Source organism: Nematolebias whitei, chromosome 7 (assembly GCF_014905685.2).
Source record: "Nematolebias whitei isolate Nwh7 chromosome 7, NemWhi1, whole genome shotgun sequence".
Lineage (NCBI taxonomy): Eukaryota > Metazoa > Chordata > Actinopteri > Cyprinodontiformes > Rivulidae > Nematolebias > Nematolebias whitei.
The window spans coordinates 43,972,730-43,988,581 of NC_056504.1; the positions used below are offsets into that span (position 1 = coordinate 43,972,730).

At 41.7% G+C, this 15,852-nt stretch overlaps 2 protein-coding genes across 3 annotated transcripts in view; both read right to left on the bottom strand.

Moving 5' to 3' along the window:
* LOC119411943 (serine/threonine-protein phosphatase 6 regulatory ankyrin repeat subunit C-like) overlaps nt 1-15,852 on the bottom strand; it is a 1,101,338-nt gene that overhangs the window by 591,172 nt on the left and 494,314 nt on the right. The window lies entirely within an intron of this gene.
* Nucleotides 1-15,852, bottom strand: part of rassf5 (Ras association domain family member 5) — a 37,173-nt gene that overhangs the window by 11,017 nt on the left and 10,304 nt on the right. For both annotated transcript variants that reach the window (XM_037678924.1, XM_037678925.1), the window contains exon 2: nt 8,011-8,138. In XM_037678924.1, coding sequence (XP_037534852.1) covers nt 8,011-8,138 — 128 coding nt within the window. The remainder of the gene's footprint in view (nt 1-8,010; nt 8,139-15,852) is intronic.

Below are 15,852 nucleotides of genomic sequence, written 5' to 3' on the forward strand. Positions count from 1 at the left end.
TACTTACTCTACATGAACGGTTATAAATGTATTTTTTGATGCACTGTGTTGCAGGCATGTACTGCACGAGTCTGAATCGATTTAAAAGTATCAGAAATAATTCATAGTTAAAGTGCCTGTGACATTAAAACAAAAAAATCTCCTGAGTTACTACCAGAGAGAAACAAAGTGTCAGAGTTCAAATATTGTTTCAATAAACAAAGACCAGGAGTTCCTCTTTTAAAGAGTTCCTCTTTGATGTCACTTCCTGTTTCACTTCAGTTGCACCAAATTTTTTTTTTTTTTTTTTTTTTTACCAGTTATGTGACCAAATGTGTAGAATAATGTGCATTATGACAAATATCTAACTGCTGAACATGAACACCAGAGACCCCCGTGACCCAATAAGGAAGAAGCGGGTAAAGATAATGGATGGATGTTAATGTTTTCTTCCACTTTTTGGATTTGTGGATAGACGTGCTGATAACGTGAGGAATGCAAAAGGGAGAACTCTGAGGTGCGGAAGTGCCGTGCTCGGACAGTTCTTGGCGTGCACACAAAGAGATGCGTTAACAAGTTGGTTGATCGAGGCATGAAACGGTAACTTTTGCATTTAAAGCCAATGACCAGCTGTATTCCTGCTTTTAATGGTAAATGGACCACACTTACATAGCACCTTTCTATCTCATCAAGCTACTCAAAGCACTTTACGCTACAATCTGAGCCCTCATTTACCCATTCATACTGCACTCTACTGTATCTCTACAAAGAATAACCAGTGCTTTAGATCATTTATACACCGATGGGACACACATCGGAGGCAATGAGGGGTTCAGTGTCTTGCTCAGGGATACTTCAGCATGTGACTGCTGGTGGAATTCAACCCCCAACTCTCCCAATGGAGGACAACTGCTCTAACCACTCAGCCACAGCTTCCCCTTTAATGAAGTTAAATGGAAAAATGACAATGACGAGCCACTCTACGTACAAGTTTCCAGCAGGAGAAGGTAAATGAGAAGCAGTGGTAGCTAACAGCTGGAGTATCGAGTGAAAGGCGTCAACATTTCTACCCAACATGAAAGAGGGTCCATCTCAAGCTTTAATGCAGAGGATCTGTGTCTACATCCAGTCTATGAAAACCAGGGCTTGAGCAATGCATTTCATACTTTGGAGCCACAACAGAACGTGATCATTACAGCTGTTCACACACTCAGCAGGTCCAAAACTAAACGGGTTGAAACACAGAAGATAGAAGAGAGTGGGTCTGCATAGTGCGTACTCAACATTTTGATTCCTTTAGTTCATTTAGTTCCAATGATCTTGTTTGAACGAAAGCAATGCTACATTGCAGCGCAGAGCAAAACATTTTGGGGGATTTTAGGCCTGAGAGGGTCTATATTCAGGGTTTTGTTGGAAGTGTGGTAAGGATGCATCAAGATACATGAATATTTTTTATTAAGGGCATTACAACCCTTTGAATTGTAACCAAATTTATCGTCTATGGTGCTTAGAATTGTATTGTTTAAATCACCGACAATCCTTTATACTCTCTCAACAAATCAAATTGAGCTAAACATAAAAAAATATATACCTGATTCACATTAAAACATAGCACCTTAAGGACCCTGCATACTCCATCCGAACCTGAGAAATCGACTCTCATTGACATAGTGTAGTAGAGTGATGAAAATGGTGTCATGTTATAGCTTTGCCCACACTGACACAAGGCCCCGGGCTAAACTTTTTCTCACAGGAGTATTGGTGAAGTTTTGTAGAATTGGTCAGAAGTTTGTGTTTGTTTATGAAGAAGAGCACTTGGACAGCAAAGTTGTCATTTTGCTTCAACTGCTCTGCTTCCAGAAGCCGGTTGTTGAACATGTGCTTTGAGGAGGAGTTGGTCAAGGCAGTCAGAAAAGTGTGGCGCTTTCTTCACAACAGATTTGTGGTCAAATGGTGCAGGGACGGAGAGGAGACCCTGATGGAAACAAACCCATGCTGTGCCATATACTGCAGTGGGTAGGGCTTCCCAGGAGCTTTGCACCATTACAATTTGAACATTGTTTTTTGGATCAAAGAAAACTGAACATACAACAGACACATGATAAATGATAGTGCTTCTATTCACAGGACAGACCTTTGCATACTTCATTTCCATATGCAAACACAGCTGAAAGCAGAACAGTCTGCTCTGTGAGGACTGCAAGGCTACATTTAGTGTCAAGGGAACAGCTCAGGTCCTCTGATGACGCTGAGCACCTCTTCCAATCATTCTCTAGCTAACGGTTGAGCAATATTATATTTATTTAAACTGCTTCTGGCTATGTGCTCCCATGGTTATAGGCCTCCATGCTGACAGGCCAGACAAGCTAACCTGAATACCCGTTTGCGTCAGCATAGCAGCAACTCTAACTCTGCATGCTGACAACACAGCTGGTCAATTATTCAGACTGTACCTTCTTCAAGTCAGACACCACAGCGAGTGCAAGGCGAGGACAGCACGAGAGAGCCTGAGGACGTTCCACATCAATGTAATTGCCCATGTAGCCATCTCAGGCTCCTGTTTTCTTTCGATTCACTATTTAATTGACACTCGATCGCCAATCGAGCACCAAAGTCTTTTAGAACATGCTCACCAATAAAGAGGGGAAGTTCAATATGCGACGCAAATGGTTCATCATACAATTGTGTGAAAGCAGATCAGAGGGAAATCTTCGTAAATGCAAAAAGTGCCAACAAAACCATGAGTTGCTATGGCAACTACAAAGTAACCTGCACACACAAGCGCACTCATGCACGCCACATTTGCTTCAGTGCCCAAAGTATGAGCTCTGTTTCTACAGAAACCTCTCCCACTCGTTGTAAAGAGGAAGCCATTATGGCGTTAGGATCATTAGCATCTCTGCAAACACTCGTTATCTCTGCAGCCAGGTCGTGTTTAGGGATGAAACCGCGCAGGGCCTGAGTCCAGCCGTGCGTGCGCTCAGGCCCTGCTCGATCTATACGGGTCGTTCGCTTGATAAACGAGCTGCCCGGAGCAATATGGTTGATAAGTAAAGCTGGCGGATCAGCGTTTACACAATGCAGATGTATGACGGTAACACACACGCACACACCTAAAGGCTTGCTTAAACAACACCACTTCCTTGCTTGACTTCTGCTTTCTGGCTAAATTTTTTAGTTCAAACAAACATCAGTTTTGTCCCAGTCTTACTGAAACATCAACCGTCTTGTTCATTGATTCTGTCACAGAACAGAACCTCCTCCATTACTGTGACGGTGATCTTTACCTTCGCTGCATGCTTGGGTTTGCGGAAGAACGAGGTCTTGGCGGTGAAGAAAGTGAAGTCCTCGCTCTCATCGTCCAGGCTGCAGTACCCGCTGCTCATGCTGTTACTGCTGGTCATGGAGGGGGTCATCACTGTACTGACAGTCATGGAGAGGTCTATAAGGGCGACGTCAGCACCACGGCAGCTCGAGAAATGTTGGGTTGCCTCGAAACGAAGCGACGCTCAGCCACAATCAGAGTCCACACGCTTCAATCTTTCCTCCACTCATCCAGAAGAAAGTGCTCCTCCTCCGATCCCATCCAGAGAGCTCGAGTCCCACCTGTTAAGGTCAAACAGGTGAACTCGACTTGGGTTTGGCACTTTTGAGTGTCACCGGAGAGGGAACCAGGAAATACGAGAGCGAGCTCAGACGTGTCACTTCCTCCTGACGAGCGTGCGTTCGAGAACACTCTGACGCTGGTGTCACAAACAGGCCCTGCAGCACCTGTTAACAGCTGACGTGAACACACGTGCACAAAGTTTGGGAGTCCTTGTTGCACGTATAGGTGGCCGGTGGTGTCATGGAGTCAGTTTACAGTGAACCCTGCTCACCTGAGTGCACCTGCCAAACCTGCAAACAAATGAAGGCGTGCATGCAAAACCACATCCTTCTTTGGTCCGGTCTCTGCGAAGCAACAAATGACAGCTCAGTTCAAGCCCTGATGGCAGAAGGAGATTAGTTATGCATCCATCAGTGCCTGAAGTCAAGAGCAAGCAGCAGCAGAGGATATTTTAGCTACAAGATCCTTTCCTCCTCTATCCATCGCTTCGGCGAACTGATTCCTCCCACACGAGCTCTTCTCTTTCTCACCCGTCTCTCCTCCTTGCCTGTCTCTGCGATCGTTTTACTCCCTCGGTCTCTCACAACCTCCTTCAACCATCTGTGGTCGAGTGTGTTACTGGGCTGAGAGCACCCTCCCCCTCCTCCCTCTCTGCAACTGCACCCTGCAGAGCACAGCCACTTCCTCTCGCAGACGACGAAAGCGGCAGCGAGGGAGAGGCGTGAGTAAACAGAAAGAGAAACGTTGATGAGCAGGAGATATGGAGCCTCACGACTCTCAGAGACAGGAAGCGGCAGCGGGGCAGGGAAACATGGCCGCTCTGTTACTTGTAGTCTGACTGGAAACCAGTGCAGCCATCAAAAATGAGGCGTTGGTGTCAAAACATTTTAAAATCAGGGTAACTGTAAAACTAAAACCAGTCAGGTAGAAAAATATTAATTTATCTACCAATGTTACTTTAAAGAAGTGGGTTTATGTGGCTTAAAGTAAGATTAGGAAAATATTGATCTAGAAAAGCGAGACTATAGTGACCTTTAACCCTACATCGATCGCAGGAGCTGCCCTTTAACTCTGGCAGCGACCTCCCTTGTCAAAAAACAGCTAAAGCCCCTTTCATCCATAATATTGATTGCACACATCTGCCAGCACTCGCTGCTTTGATTAAAACGATTTTAAAATCTGCACCAAGCCAGAAAAGGAAGTTTTAGAAACGCTGTGAAAAGGCGACACATGAGACGCCTGTCAGGTTCATTTCGGCACGAGAGGGATCCAGAACTTCTATCCACGTAATCGCTATGGTGGAAGACAGCATGCAGGGGGTGGGACACTACGAACACACATCGGTACACATGCATGCATAGCGAGCACACATTCCTATCGGTTAAGAAAACCTGCTCAGTGCATTGAATGTGAGATAAACTGCAGCAGCTTCTGTGCACGTTGGGCTGTAAGGGGATCAATTTTTGCTGAGACCCACAATAAGTAAGAAAAGAGAGAGAGAGAAAACCACCACACACAGCTGCAGCTATAAAACAGAGCAGAGGGAGACGAGGACTGCAGGAAATAATAACCCGTCGTCTGTTCTCTAGTCTGCAGTGCTACTGTAGCACAAACTACAAACCAAACCGCAGTCTGCACAGATACACACCTTCATCACAGAGTTCAGAAACCTGCAAAACAAACTGGGTCAAAACCAGTCTAAGCCTGACCTGCAGCTCCGTATTATCAGCGTGTGATTAGGTTACAGTTATCACTAAACGTTCCACTTGTCTAAAAATGAACAACTATATATAAATATCTGGCAGAGGTGTCTGAGCAGAGGATGCTGCAGATCCAGAACAACACAAAGTCAGAGTTTCTTTGTTTGTCATACGCACCACATGTGGTACATGTGTGTGTAAACAGGGTCCCAGTTACATCCCACGAATTACAAAATGTAAAAGAAAAACAGTCACAAGATCTAAGATACGAACTAAGAAAAACGATGAACTTAGGGATGCACGATATTGAATTTTTTGGCCAGTATCCGATATGTGTTAAACTTATTCTGCCGATAACTGATATTGATATGATATACAGATGCCAACAAGGGGGCTGAAAATGATGTAACACTTCAAATGGATTATGTTTAATGTCAAATTTATTCATGACATTTACTTTCGCTAACACAATGACAACACTAGAACAGTGCAAATTTGTAAATTTTCACAAATCTTAACTCAACCTGTTCACAAGCGACAAGTGAAAAACACATAGTGGAATAAATATGAAATAAATAAATCAGCAGCATGATGTGATTTTTTCCACAGTGATTATTCTACTGTAGTTAGGGATTCATGAGTCTAACAGGTTCAGGGTAGAAGCTGTTCCTCAGTCTAGAGTTTCTGCACTTAATGCTCCTCAACCTCCTGCCTGAGGGGAGCGGGGCAAAAAGTGTGTGCGCTGGGTGAGTGGGGAACACGTTACACCCCCCCTGCATGCCACGCTGGACAATTACCGCAGGGCCGTCAGCCGTAGACTGAGATCACTGAGGTGCTCCACGGAACGCCACAGGAAGTCCTTCCCAGTGGCTATCAACTTTTAACTCCTCCCACTTTCTACACACAGGGCATTAAAATTCTGCACTACAATAAACACTTTAATGTTTCTGTCTGCACCTGTTTTAGACCTTAATTGTTGGTATTTTTATACTCTCTTTTTTAAATCTCGTGCGATTCCTTGTGTCTGTTCCTGTGTACTGAAACTCTGGCACAACAGTTTCCTGCGGGATCAATAAAGTTCTATCTTATCTTATCTGAAATGACTATTTCCATGTTTTTCATCATTTGGGGTTAAAATGGATCATTTTCATGTGGAGTTCTTCTCTGCCAGCTGCTGCTCCCACACTCAGACTCTAATTAGCCACAGCTGCGAACCTGCGACTTGATGAGCACGAGGAGTATAAGAGGCCTCAGAAGACACTCAGCCAGCGCTGGAGCATTACCTGCCAACGGTAGTCTTGATCCAACCTGTGGTCAAAGCTAAATATTAATGATTTGTATTTTTCTCCGTGCCTCTAGCGAGTTACCTTTGATGTCCTGTTTTCCTGCGTTTCCTCAGCTCCCCTGTGCCCCATCAGCTGCCTCCACCTTCCTACCACTTGCCGTTCACCTCACCTCTTTCACCTGAAACCATTTGGCTCGACTCTCCCCACGCCTGACCTCAACCGGTCCCTCCCCTGGCTAACTACATATATTTCACCTTGTAAACAAACACTGCAAATCGATTCTGAGTCTTGGACTCTGTTCTCGTTGGTCCTTATATCTGGGTATAGCCGCATTCGTCACATTGTAACAAAGTAACGCCTATTGTTTATGTCAAGGTGACCTCAATTTTAGGAATTAGCCAACTGTATTTAAAAGACTAACTGTGGCTGACAAGAACACAAAATGTTTGATTATCATTATTGACGTCTCTTATTTGTATTTCTCTGTAATGTGCTTTGTACACAACTGGTTTTACTTCTGTTCAGAATACATTAAAGAGTAAAATACATTGAATTTCCTTCAGTATTCAGTGTTGATCATTGTCTTATCTTCTTCACACTTGTGTGGCTTAAATCAGGGTAATGATATTCCACCATAATAGCTGCACCCATTGTTGAATAACATTTTTTTACTGATCAACACCATAAGTTTCTTATGTTTGTGATATCCCTACATGTGTTTAAGAGCTCCATCCTTCACTCGTTTTTTTTTTTTTACCTTCAACAAGGTACAGAGCAGCATGAATGTGTGAATATATTTGCTCTTTACAATTGCAGTGCTACTAATGGCACGTTACCAGGAGGATAATTTAGTCTAATTTGACCTGAAGCAAAAAGCTGCAGCAAACACTTTCTGCACGCTTGTGCAGTGATCCAGCTCCCTCTTGTGCATGTGGACGTTGTGTGGGCGGTGAAGTCCCTGTGGCTAAAAGCAGAATGAAAGATATGACGCTGAAGATGAATTGCACACGACTGCATCTCTACTACTCACACACTGTGACCTGTACTTGTCAAAACAGACAAGTAAAATGTTCCAGTTAATTTTCAGTATTCCTTCTATATTCAGTTTGATGAGTTGCTAATCCACATGAACATCGATTCCAGAAAACGGAGAGAATCTGTTGAGCCAGCACAGCTTTTCCAAGACTGAGGTCCCTGGCGAAAATAGTGATTAACCCAACTGGTTTCTCTCCATTTGAGAAGACATGAGGAAGTGAGGGGAAAGCCTTGACTAAAGAAATCAAGTGAGAGGCTGAACAGGACAAAAACCAGGATGCAAGCCGCAGCGAATGGCAGTAAATAAACTCACAATCCTCCAGAGCTCCACACATATTTGCATTTAACACTTCTTTCTTAAATATTTCATTTTCTGAACGCCTTCTGTCTTCGAGGCACTCACCTTGTGCCGAGGAGGTGTGGAGGAGCAGTGGCTTCTGGGATGTGGGCTTTCTTGTGGCTTTCTGTCTCTCTGGTTGCAGTCGAGCTGGATGTGAGTCGCACACTCGAGGTGACAGGAGTAGCTGCAGTCTGACGAGCACAAAACACAAAGAGACCAGAGTTTGGTTATTAATCACCTGTCCTGTGTCACCTGTAAAGGTTGGAACTACAAACGTTAGTTAAGATTTCTTACACAGAGAAATGGCTCCATCTAGTGGCTGAAGTCAGACTCACATTGACATGACTGGTTTGAATGAAGTGATTTGAAAGATTCCTGTGCATAGATGATGTGAGGACGTCAACAAATGTCCATTAATGTATTAGTAGAGCTACAGGAAACAATTTTGCAACTGAGCTGCTACTTAAGTTTACATCTTTCTTTTAGTACAAGTACATTAGACGGTTGATAATGGATGGATGGATGGATAACGGATGTACAATATAGCAGGCATACACAGCTATAATAATGCATTATAATGATGCATCAACTCTCTCCACCAAAAAAATCTAAGCTTGAACAAGTAGCCGCCATGAAACTTTGAGCTTTAATCTACTTTTTAGCTAGAAAAAAAGTAACTTCCCCCAAAACTTCCTAAAATAAACTTGTTTTCTTTTTTTTTTAAAACTTTCCAGCTAGTTCCACATAAGCAACTCTGCCAGTTTATGCCTCTCAGGCTTTATTGTGGTCACAGACTTTCCCAGTGAGAGGCACAGCCTCAGATCTCACTTCTCCTTCTTCTTGTTGAGACAATTCGTGTTAAACTCAAAAGAAAGCGAGAGAGAGAAAGAGTTTTTAACTGCATTGGCAAACATCGATCATCTTCAGAGGGAATTCTGAGTCGGATAATCCTCAAACAAGTCGGCTCAACAGAAATCAAAAAGATGTTTCTGGAAATTAAAATGACTGTTAAATGAGCTGATGTTTGTCTTTTTGCTCAGAGGGCCAGGGTCTGCTAAAAAAAAAACTAAAATAATTCAACGTGTGTAAGTTTTCAGTAAGAGATTAACCAAATTGTTTATAAAGGAAAGATATTGGAGATCGGTTTATTTACTGAAACTGTGTGAAAGAGGAGTAATGACACAGGGAGAGACAGGACACGAGAAGCAAATACTTTGATAACAGGAGGCCTTTAAAGCAGAAGACAGCTACACGCTCACTGTTTGTGTCAGACAGACTGGTTGGTGGAGACAGAGTCGGAAAGAAAGGCTAAATGGCTTCAACAACAGGGAGGGATGTGTCGAGGGAAGGGGAGAGCTCAGATGAGGGATGATCGACTCATGACCGCTAATGGGTCACAGCAGAGACAGAAAGAAAGGAAGCGAACATGGGAAGAGAAAAGAGAAACTCCTTTCCTGTCCTTTTCTTTCCATCCATTTCTGTTTTTATACTGCCTCCATCTTTGGCCAGTTACACTCATCTCCCTGAGAGTCTTAAAGCAGTAGTTCAAATCCTACCAAGGGGTAAGATTATAAACAAACAATGTCCTACCTGTTGTAGATAGCTCTTTGAATGATCTCACGTTGGAGAAGTAGAATTTAATTCTGCCTGAACCAAAGTGGATTGATGTCTTTACATCACCGTTTGCTTTGCGTTGAATTCTAGGCACAAACAGACGAGCTCTGACTAGCTGTTAGCTCATCAGTACCGTCAGGATTAACCGTCGTGTCCTTAAACTGAGCTTTGTTTTGAAGTAGAGAGAGACCAATTAATCTGCTAATATCTGCCATTTGTAAAATAATCAGCTATTAGCCATGCCTGTGCATAGTTAGTCAAACAGGAAGCAGCAGCAGCTGCTACAGCGAGCTGGAGTTAGTTTTTTTTATTGTGTGAATGTTTATTCACACTTTTGTGAGCCATTTTCTTCTGTACATTTTTCAGCATCTTTCTTGTTCCACAATTTTTGTGATGTTTCAACAAATCATAAATCAAAACGTTCAGCTCTTTCAGGCCAGTCCTGCTGTGAATTCTGGTTTTGGTGCAACTTTAGCTTTTTTGAAATATTTAGTCTTTTCTGCCAATTTTTGTCTCAGAGAAAATTAATTGAGCTCATTTTACATCCTTCAAATCTTTACATCTGTTTACAACCTTTTACTGCTCCTTTCACATTTTGTTCTGCTTCTGCTTCTTTCAGCTTCATTGTGCAAATTTTAACTGGTTATTCCAGCTACTTTCAGCTACTTTCAGCTGTTTTGGGATCTTTTTAGATTCATTCTGCTAAGTGCAACGTTTTTTGTGCTTCTTCTAATTTTCTGCTAATTTCAGCTTGTTGTGCTCCGTTCAGCTTATTTATGCAAGTTTCAGCTTTTTCTGCTATTTCAGCTACAATTTAGCTGTTTTTATGCTAATTTTAGCTTCTTTTTTAAGCTAATTTAATTTATTTCTGCTTTCTTCTGCAGCATAAGCTACTATTTGCTTTTTCAGCTACTTTTCAGCTTATTTATGCAAGTTTCAGCATTTTCTGCTATATAAGCTATTATTTAGCAATTTTATACTAATTTTAGCCTTTTCGGCTAATCCCACATTTTTTTTAGCTCATTTCAGTTCTTCCTGCTTCCTTCTGGTAGTTTAAGCTTCTTTTTGCCTTTTCAGCTACTTTTCAGCTATTTTTGCTAATTTCAGCTTTTTTGTTTTAGCTAATTTCCTAACTGTTGTGCTCATTTCTTCTTATTTAAACTTAATTCGGCAAATGTGTGTTCTTTCTGTTTTCTTCTTCTAACTTAGGCTTGTTCTTCCATTTCAGCTACATTTCAGCTTGTTTTTCTAGCTAAATTCAGCTGTTTTTCAGCAAGTTCTTCAGCAGTAAGCATTCACGCTGCATTTTCGCAGGAAATGCAGTTTCTCTAGTTTAGTTTAAATTCTCATTTATAGCCGTTGAATGTCCACATTCTTCAAAGTGTTGGTAAATAAATGTTTGTAAACTTGAACCATTCTGTTAATTTTGTTCAGATGGAAAAAAAAAAAATCAATTTGGATAAAAATAGGAGCAAACCTGACACTGGACTCCTCTGATTTCTGAAGCTCAACATCCGTCATGGAAAAACCCTTATTGGTTCAAAGGAGCTATGCACGGCAGGTAAGACAGTTACTATTTCATGAACGCTGTGGGTAAAACAGCGGCATTTCTGAAGTGTAGAAACATTTTCAAGGTTCACACCTAAATGAGAACGCACGACCAGCAAGTCATCGTGAACGTTCCCACAGTGATAAGGTGTCTCTCGGTGGAACAGGCTTTTCAGCCTTTTCATGTGGGAACAAGTTACTGAAATGGACATTTCATGTTAGATTAAACGGAGCTTCACTTTGGGCAAGGAATTGTTGATCTTTGTCTTAGTTTGAAAAATTAATTTTTTTGCAGACTTTATGAGGGGGAGCCGCGGAGCCTGATAACAAACGTATTCCCACAGGTTTTAGTTTTGACTCGTCTTCAGCGTTCTCACACTCGGCTGTTGCTGAATCACTTGGAACTCCTCCTTTCTCTCTCTCTCTGTTTAGACTGTTTGAAACTGGCCGTATAAAACTATGTTACCTGAACATAACGTGTTGCGTTTGTTAAAAGACACCTTCTTGTTCAGGATTAAAATCAGATTTCCAGAGCAGACACCACAGCCTGCTTCCAGTGGCTCCGGTTCAACTGTTCGATGTGAAACTCCCATGACTGGACTGAGGAATGTGCGTATGTGTGCTGGTGTGTGCAGTCTTGAGACGCAGGGGTACAACGAGTGTGTGAGGATGAACTGCATCACTTGAATGTCACCTGAACGTGATGGTGTTTTGACACAAGTGCAGATGGAAAGAAACAGATGGGAGAAAGAGAACGACAGATGAAGTTTGCTTGGATTAAGTCAGGGATTAGAGCAGTTTTATTGCGCAGTCTTTTGGACTTATGGAAGCTGAATACAAATATGAACTCTGACAGAGCTCCACGGTTTGCTGAAACTTTCAGGGTGTTTCCCTTTTCTGCTTTCTGGAAAGTACACAAACTGTCAGATAAAGAAGTTCCTTAAATTTAAAATTCCAACCCCTGGACTTGCCAGTATATATATATTTTTTATCTTTTTTTTTTTGGTTCAGGCTCATTTACAGGAATCACCATGTTTTCTCTATCACGTTTCTTTATGACAGACCAGGCCTTGAACTAACTTTTACTCCATATATTTACTTTTATGTTCAAAACTCTGCATTGAAACAGGGAAACGATACGTCAAAACTTCAATAATAGGACTTCAAGGCAAATCTTTTAGCTTTTACATTTTGTGTCATAAATCACTACCGACAAATAAAGTAATTTTAACCTTGGTGTTATTTTCAATCAGGACATGTCTTTTAACCCCCACATTAAAAACATTAGCAGAACCACTTATTTTCCACCTGTGAAATATCTCTAAAATTAGAAACATCTTGTCAAAAAATGATGCAGAGAAACTGGTTCATGCATTTGTCACGTCTAAACTGGACTATTGCAATGGTTTTTTATCTGGGTGTCCAAAAACTTCTTTTAAACGTCTTCAGTTGATCCAAAACGCTGCTGCCAGATTCTTAACTGGAGTTAGCGGGAGAGATCATATCTCTCCAGTTTTAGCTTCTCTCCACTGGCTCCCTGTCAAATCCAGAATTGAATTAAAAATCTTTCTAACCTACAAAGCCCTCAACAACCTAGCTCCATCTTATATTAGTGAACTTATTGTTCCATATTTTCCTAACAGAGCACTTCACTCTCAGACTGCAGGTTTACTTGTGGTTCCTAGAGTTTCCAAAGGCAGAATGGGAGGAAGATCTTTCAGTTATCAGGCTCTTCCTGTGGAACCAACTTCCAGTTTCCATCCATGAGGCTGACACATTGTCCAGTTTAAGACTGGGCTTAAGACTTTCCTTTTTGATAAATCCTATAGTTAGGGTTGGCTTGTTACGCTGCTATAGGCTTAGACTACTGGACGACAAATTGACCTAATTTCTTCAAATGAATAGTTACTAATGCATCAAAGTAAATAGGTTTCATTTGATATTTTTTTCTATCTTAACATGTGATTCTTGACCTGCCATTGTGTATCTGTTTCTTCCTCACGAGGGAGTTTTTCCTCCCCACTGTCGCCTTCACGTTTGCTCAAGATGAGAGTTCTGTGATGAAGTTAAACTCAAAGCAGTCTGCTCCTCTGATAATTAATGCTATTAACTTACTTCTTTATAGAGATGAATGTTTCTGTTCAGTGCCCTGCGATGACTTCTGTTGTGACTTTGCGCTAAATAAACTGAATTGAATTAATCTTACAATTACTGTGCTTCTAATATTTTAAGATTTGATTTTAACTTGTAATGTATTGAATATTGTGGGTTTGTCTTGTAACATCCTTTAATTTTAACTTAAATTTTTAAAAAAGCCATTCTGCACTAGTTTCTTCTTTTTTTTTTCAGCCACATAAACAATTGGGTTTAATGCTCATCTGATAAACTGTTGAAACATTTAATTCCTTGACACTTGTCCAATTGGACTTTATTCATCTTGCATGGATTAAATGCGGAGAGCCAGTTTCGCCATTGTATGGGAACATAATGATGACAATACATATTACTATTATTTATATTGTCATAACTAGAAATCTACATTACAGGTTGTGGATGCATTGCTGCTGTTTTTATAGGAATATTATTATAAAATATGGTGTTTCTGCTGTTGGATGCAGATCTTATAAACTGCAGACACGTTGGGGACAGTGTCCAGTGTAGGTGGAAGACACTCAGAGACAATAATAAAGCTCTGGCGTAAACAGTCATCAGCGTCCAACATGAAGGAGGGCTCAAGTGTTGTAGACAGTAAGTGCATGCTCAGACGTCACAGTTAAAGTCTCATGATGTGCTGCTTTATAACCGACAGGCCTGGACAGAGACCAAGGTACACGCTCCTTAAGGGAACTCATCCAGACCAATGGAAGAGACAAGGGAGCTCAGAGGTAAAGTATGTAAAGATCTATTCGTGGCGAATGTATTAACTTCCGGGGAGGGCAAAAAAGATGAAGCACCGTCCTGACCCAAGTGGACGCCGCTTCTCGTTGGATTGTTGTCCTTCTTCCAACTCCTGTAAAGCTTTAAGAAAGCCGGAGAAGTTCCCCTCCTCATTTTTCTCTCCGCCTTTTAAAGAAAGCCGAGTCGTTCCTGTGTGTAATCACAAACCGGACAGGAGTTATGAGATGGGAGCTGTGGGTGGTTGTTTTTTCTTTCTGTGAGACAGTGGGTGTGAGGCAGACAGCGGAGGGAGAAAAACACAGATTAGCAGCGTTTCTCGGGTCATACAGGATGTCTGTGTGGCAGCAGATAGAGCGGGGGGTGTCTAATTCAGGATGGGGGTGAGGGGTATTGGGTCAGATAGCTTTAACATAAGGGCAAGGATAATAACACGGTCTCTATTGAACCTAAAGTGAGCCGTGCAGGTCTAAAGGAGTTCAAAGCAGCTTAGGGGGTCTTTACAGTCTGATCCTACCACAGTTGATTTGAAGTGTAGATCTCATACAAAGACATAATAAATACTTATTTATTTATTAGGTCATCTCTTCCGCATTAAAAAAAAACAAACAGTCATAGCAGCAGAATAATCTGCTGACCCACTAGATATGACTAAACACTTCTAATCCCACAGCTCCATAAAATATGACCCTCTGTCCTTGACATCTGTTTATTTGTGCACACGCTGGTTTCATATTTGACGTGGCTAATCTGCATCTATAGCCTTCTGTTTATATCTCCATCTGTGCAGCCACAGACGCGCCGGAAACAAACAGGAGAGCCAGCTTCTAGTTCCTTTTCATTTACTTTGTTCACGGAGCTGCAAACAAATGCAGCTGGATGCTTAAAATATTGGGCTTGGTGAAAATATTTGATGTTTCAGGAATAGTTGAGCTTAAAAAAAGAAGGATGGAGACGGTTCAGTTCACATTCAGGATAAGGTGCTATTTATAAGACTGAGTTTGTTGCAGCTCCTTGGACTGACGAAGTCTTTTGGATGAAGGACGAAACGTTTCAACAAAAAGAAAGCGTCCAGAGGACCTGACTCAACTTTGTTGGGTTGTTTGTCTCGTTTGTCTCTCCCTGTGATGGACTTGAGACGTCTCGCACAGTGAGAGCTGGATATGAGCACCAGTGGCCCCCGCAACCCAACAAGGAAGAAGCAGGTAAAGATGATGGATGGATGCATGGATGGATGGATGGATAACCATAATTCATGGACCCAATAAAACTGAAATTAGCTTTTAAATACTTTATTACACTCAGTCAATATATTATTGTGAAAATCAGTGCTGTTTATCTGCTTTTATTCTTGATCTCAGTTGATCTCAAAGTTCTCCAGCTCACAGATAAAGAGTTTTTCTCTAACAATGTTTTCTAAATCTAGTATTTCAATTATTTTACGTGCATCTAAACAACAGATGACATTTAGATATGGAGCTAATTCTGGTGCTTTGTAAGGAGACTGTGCAGGAGTGTCTATGAACCTGAACTGTCCTTTGAAAGAAATCAGTGAAATGAAATGGAAAAGGTTCCCACTATAAAAAGGCAGCTAGATCCACTAGAGTGCCACTCCAGAGAACTTGAAGATCCATTAGCCACCCCTCCATCCATCCATCCATCCATCCATCATTCCATTCATCCATTATTCCATCCATCCTTCCTTCCATCCATTCTTCCACCCATGCATCCATCTACCTGTCCATCCATCCGTTCTTCCATCCATCTATCTGTCCATCCATCCTTCCTTCCATCATCCATCCATCCTTCCATCTATCCATCCAACCATCCTTCCATCCAAGCATGCAT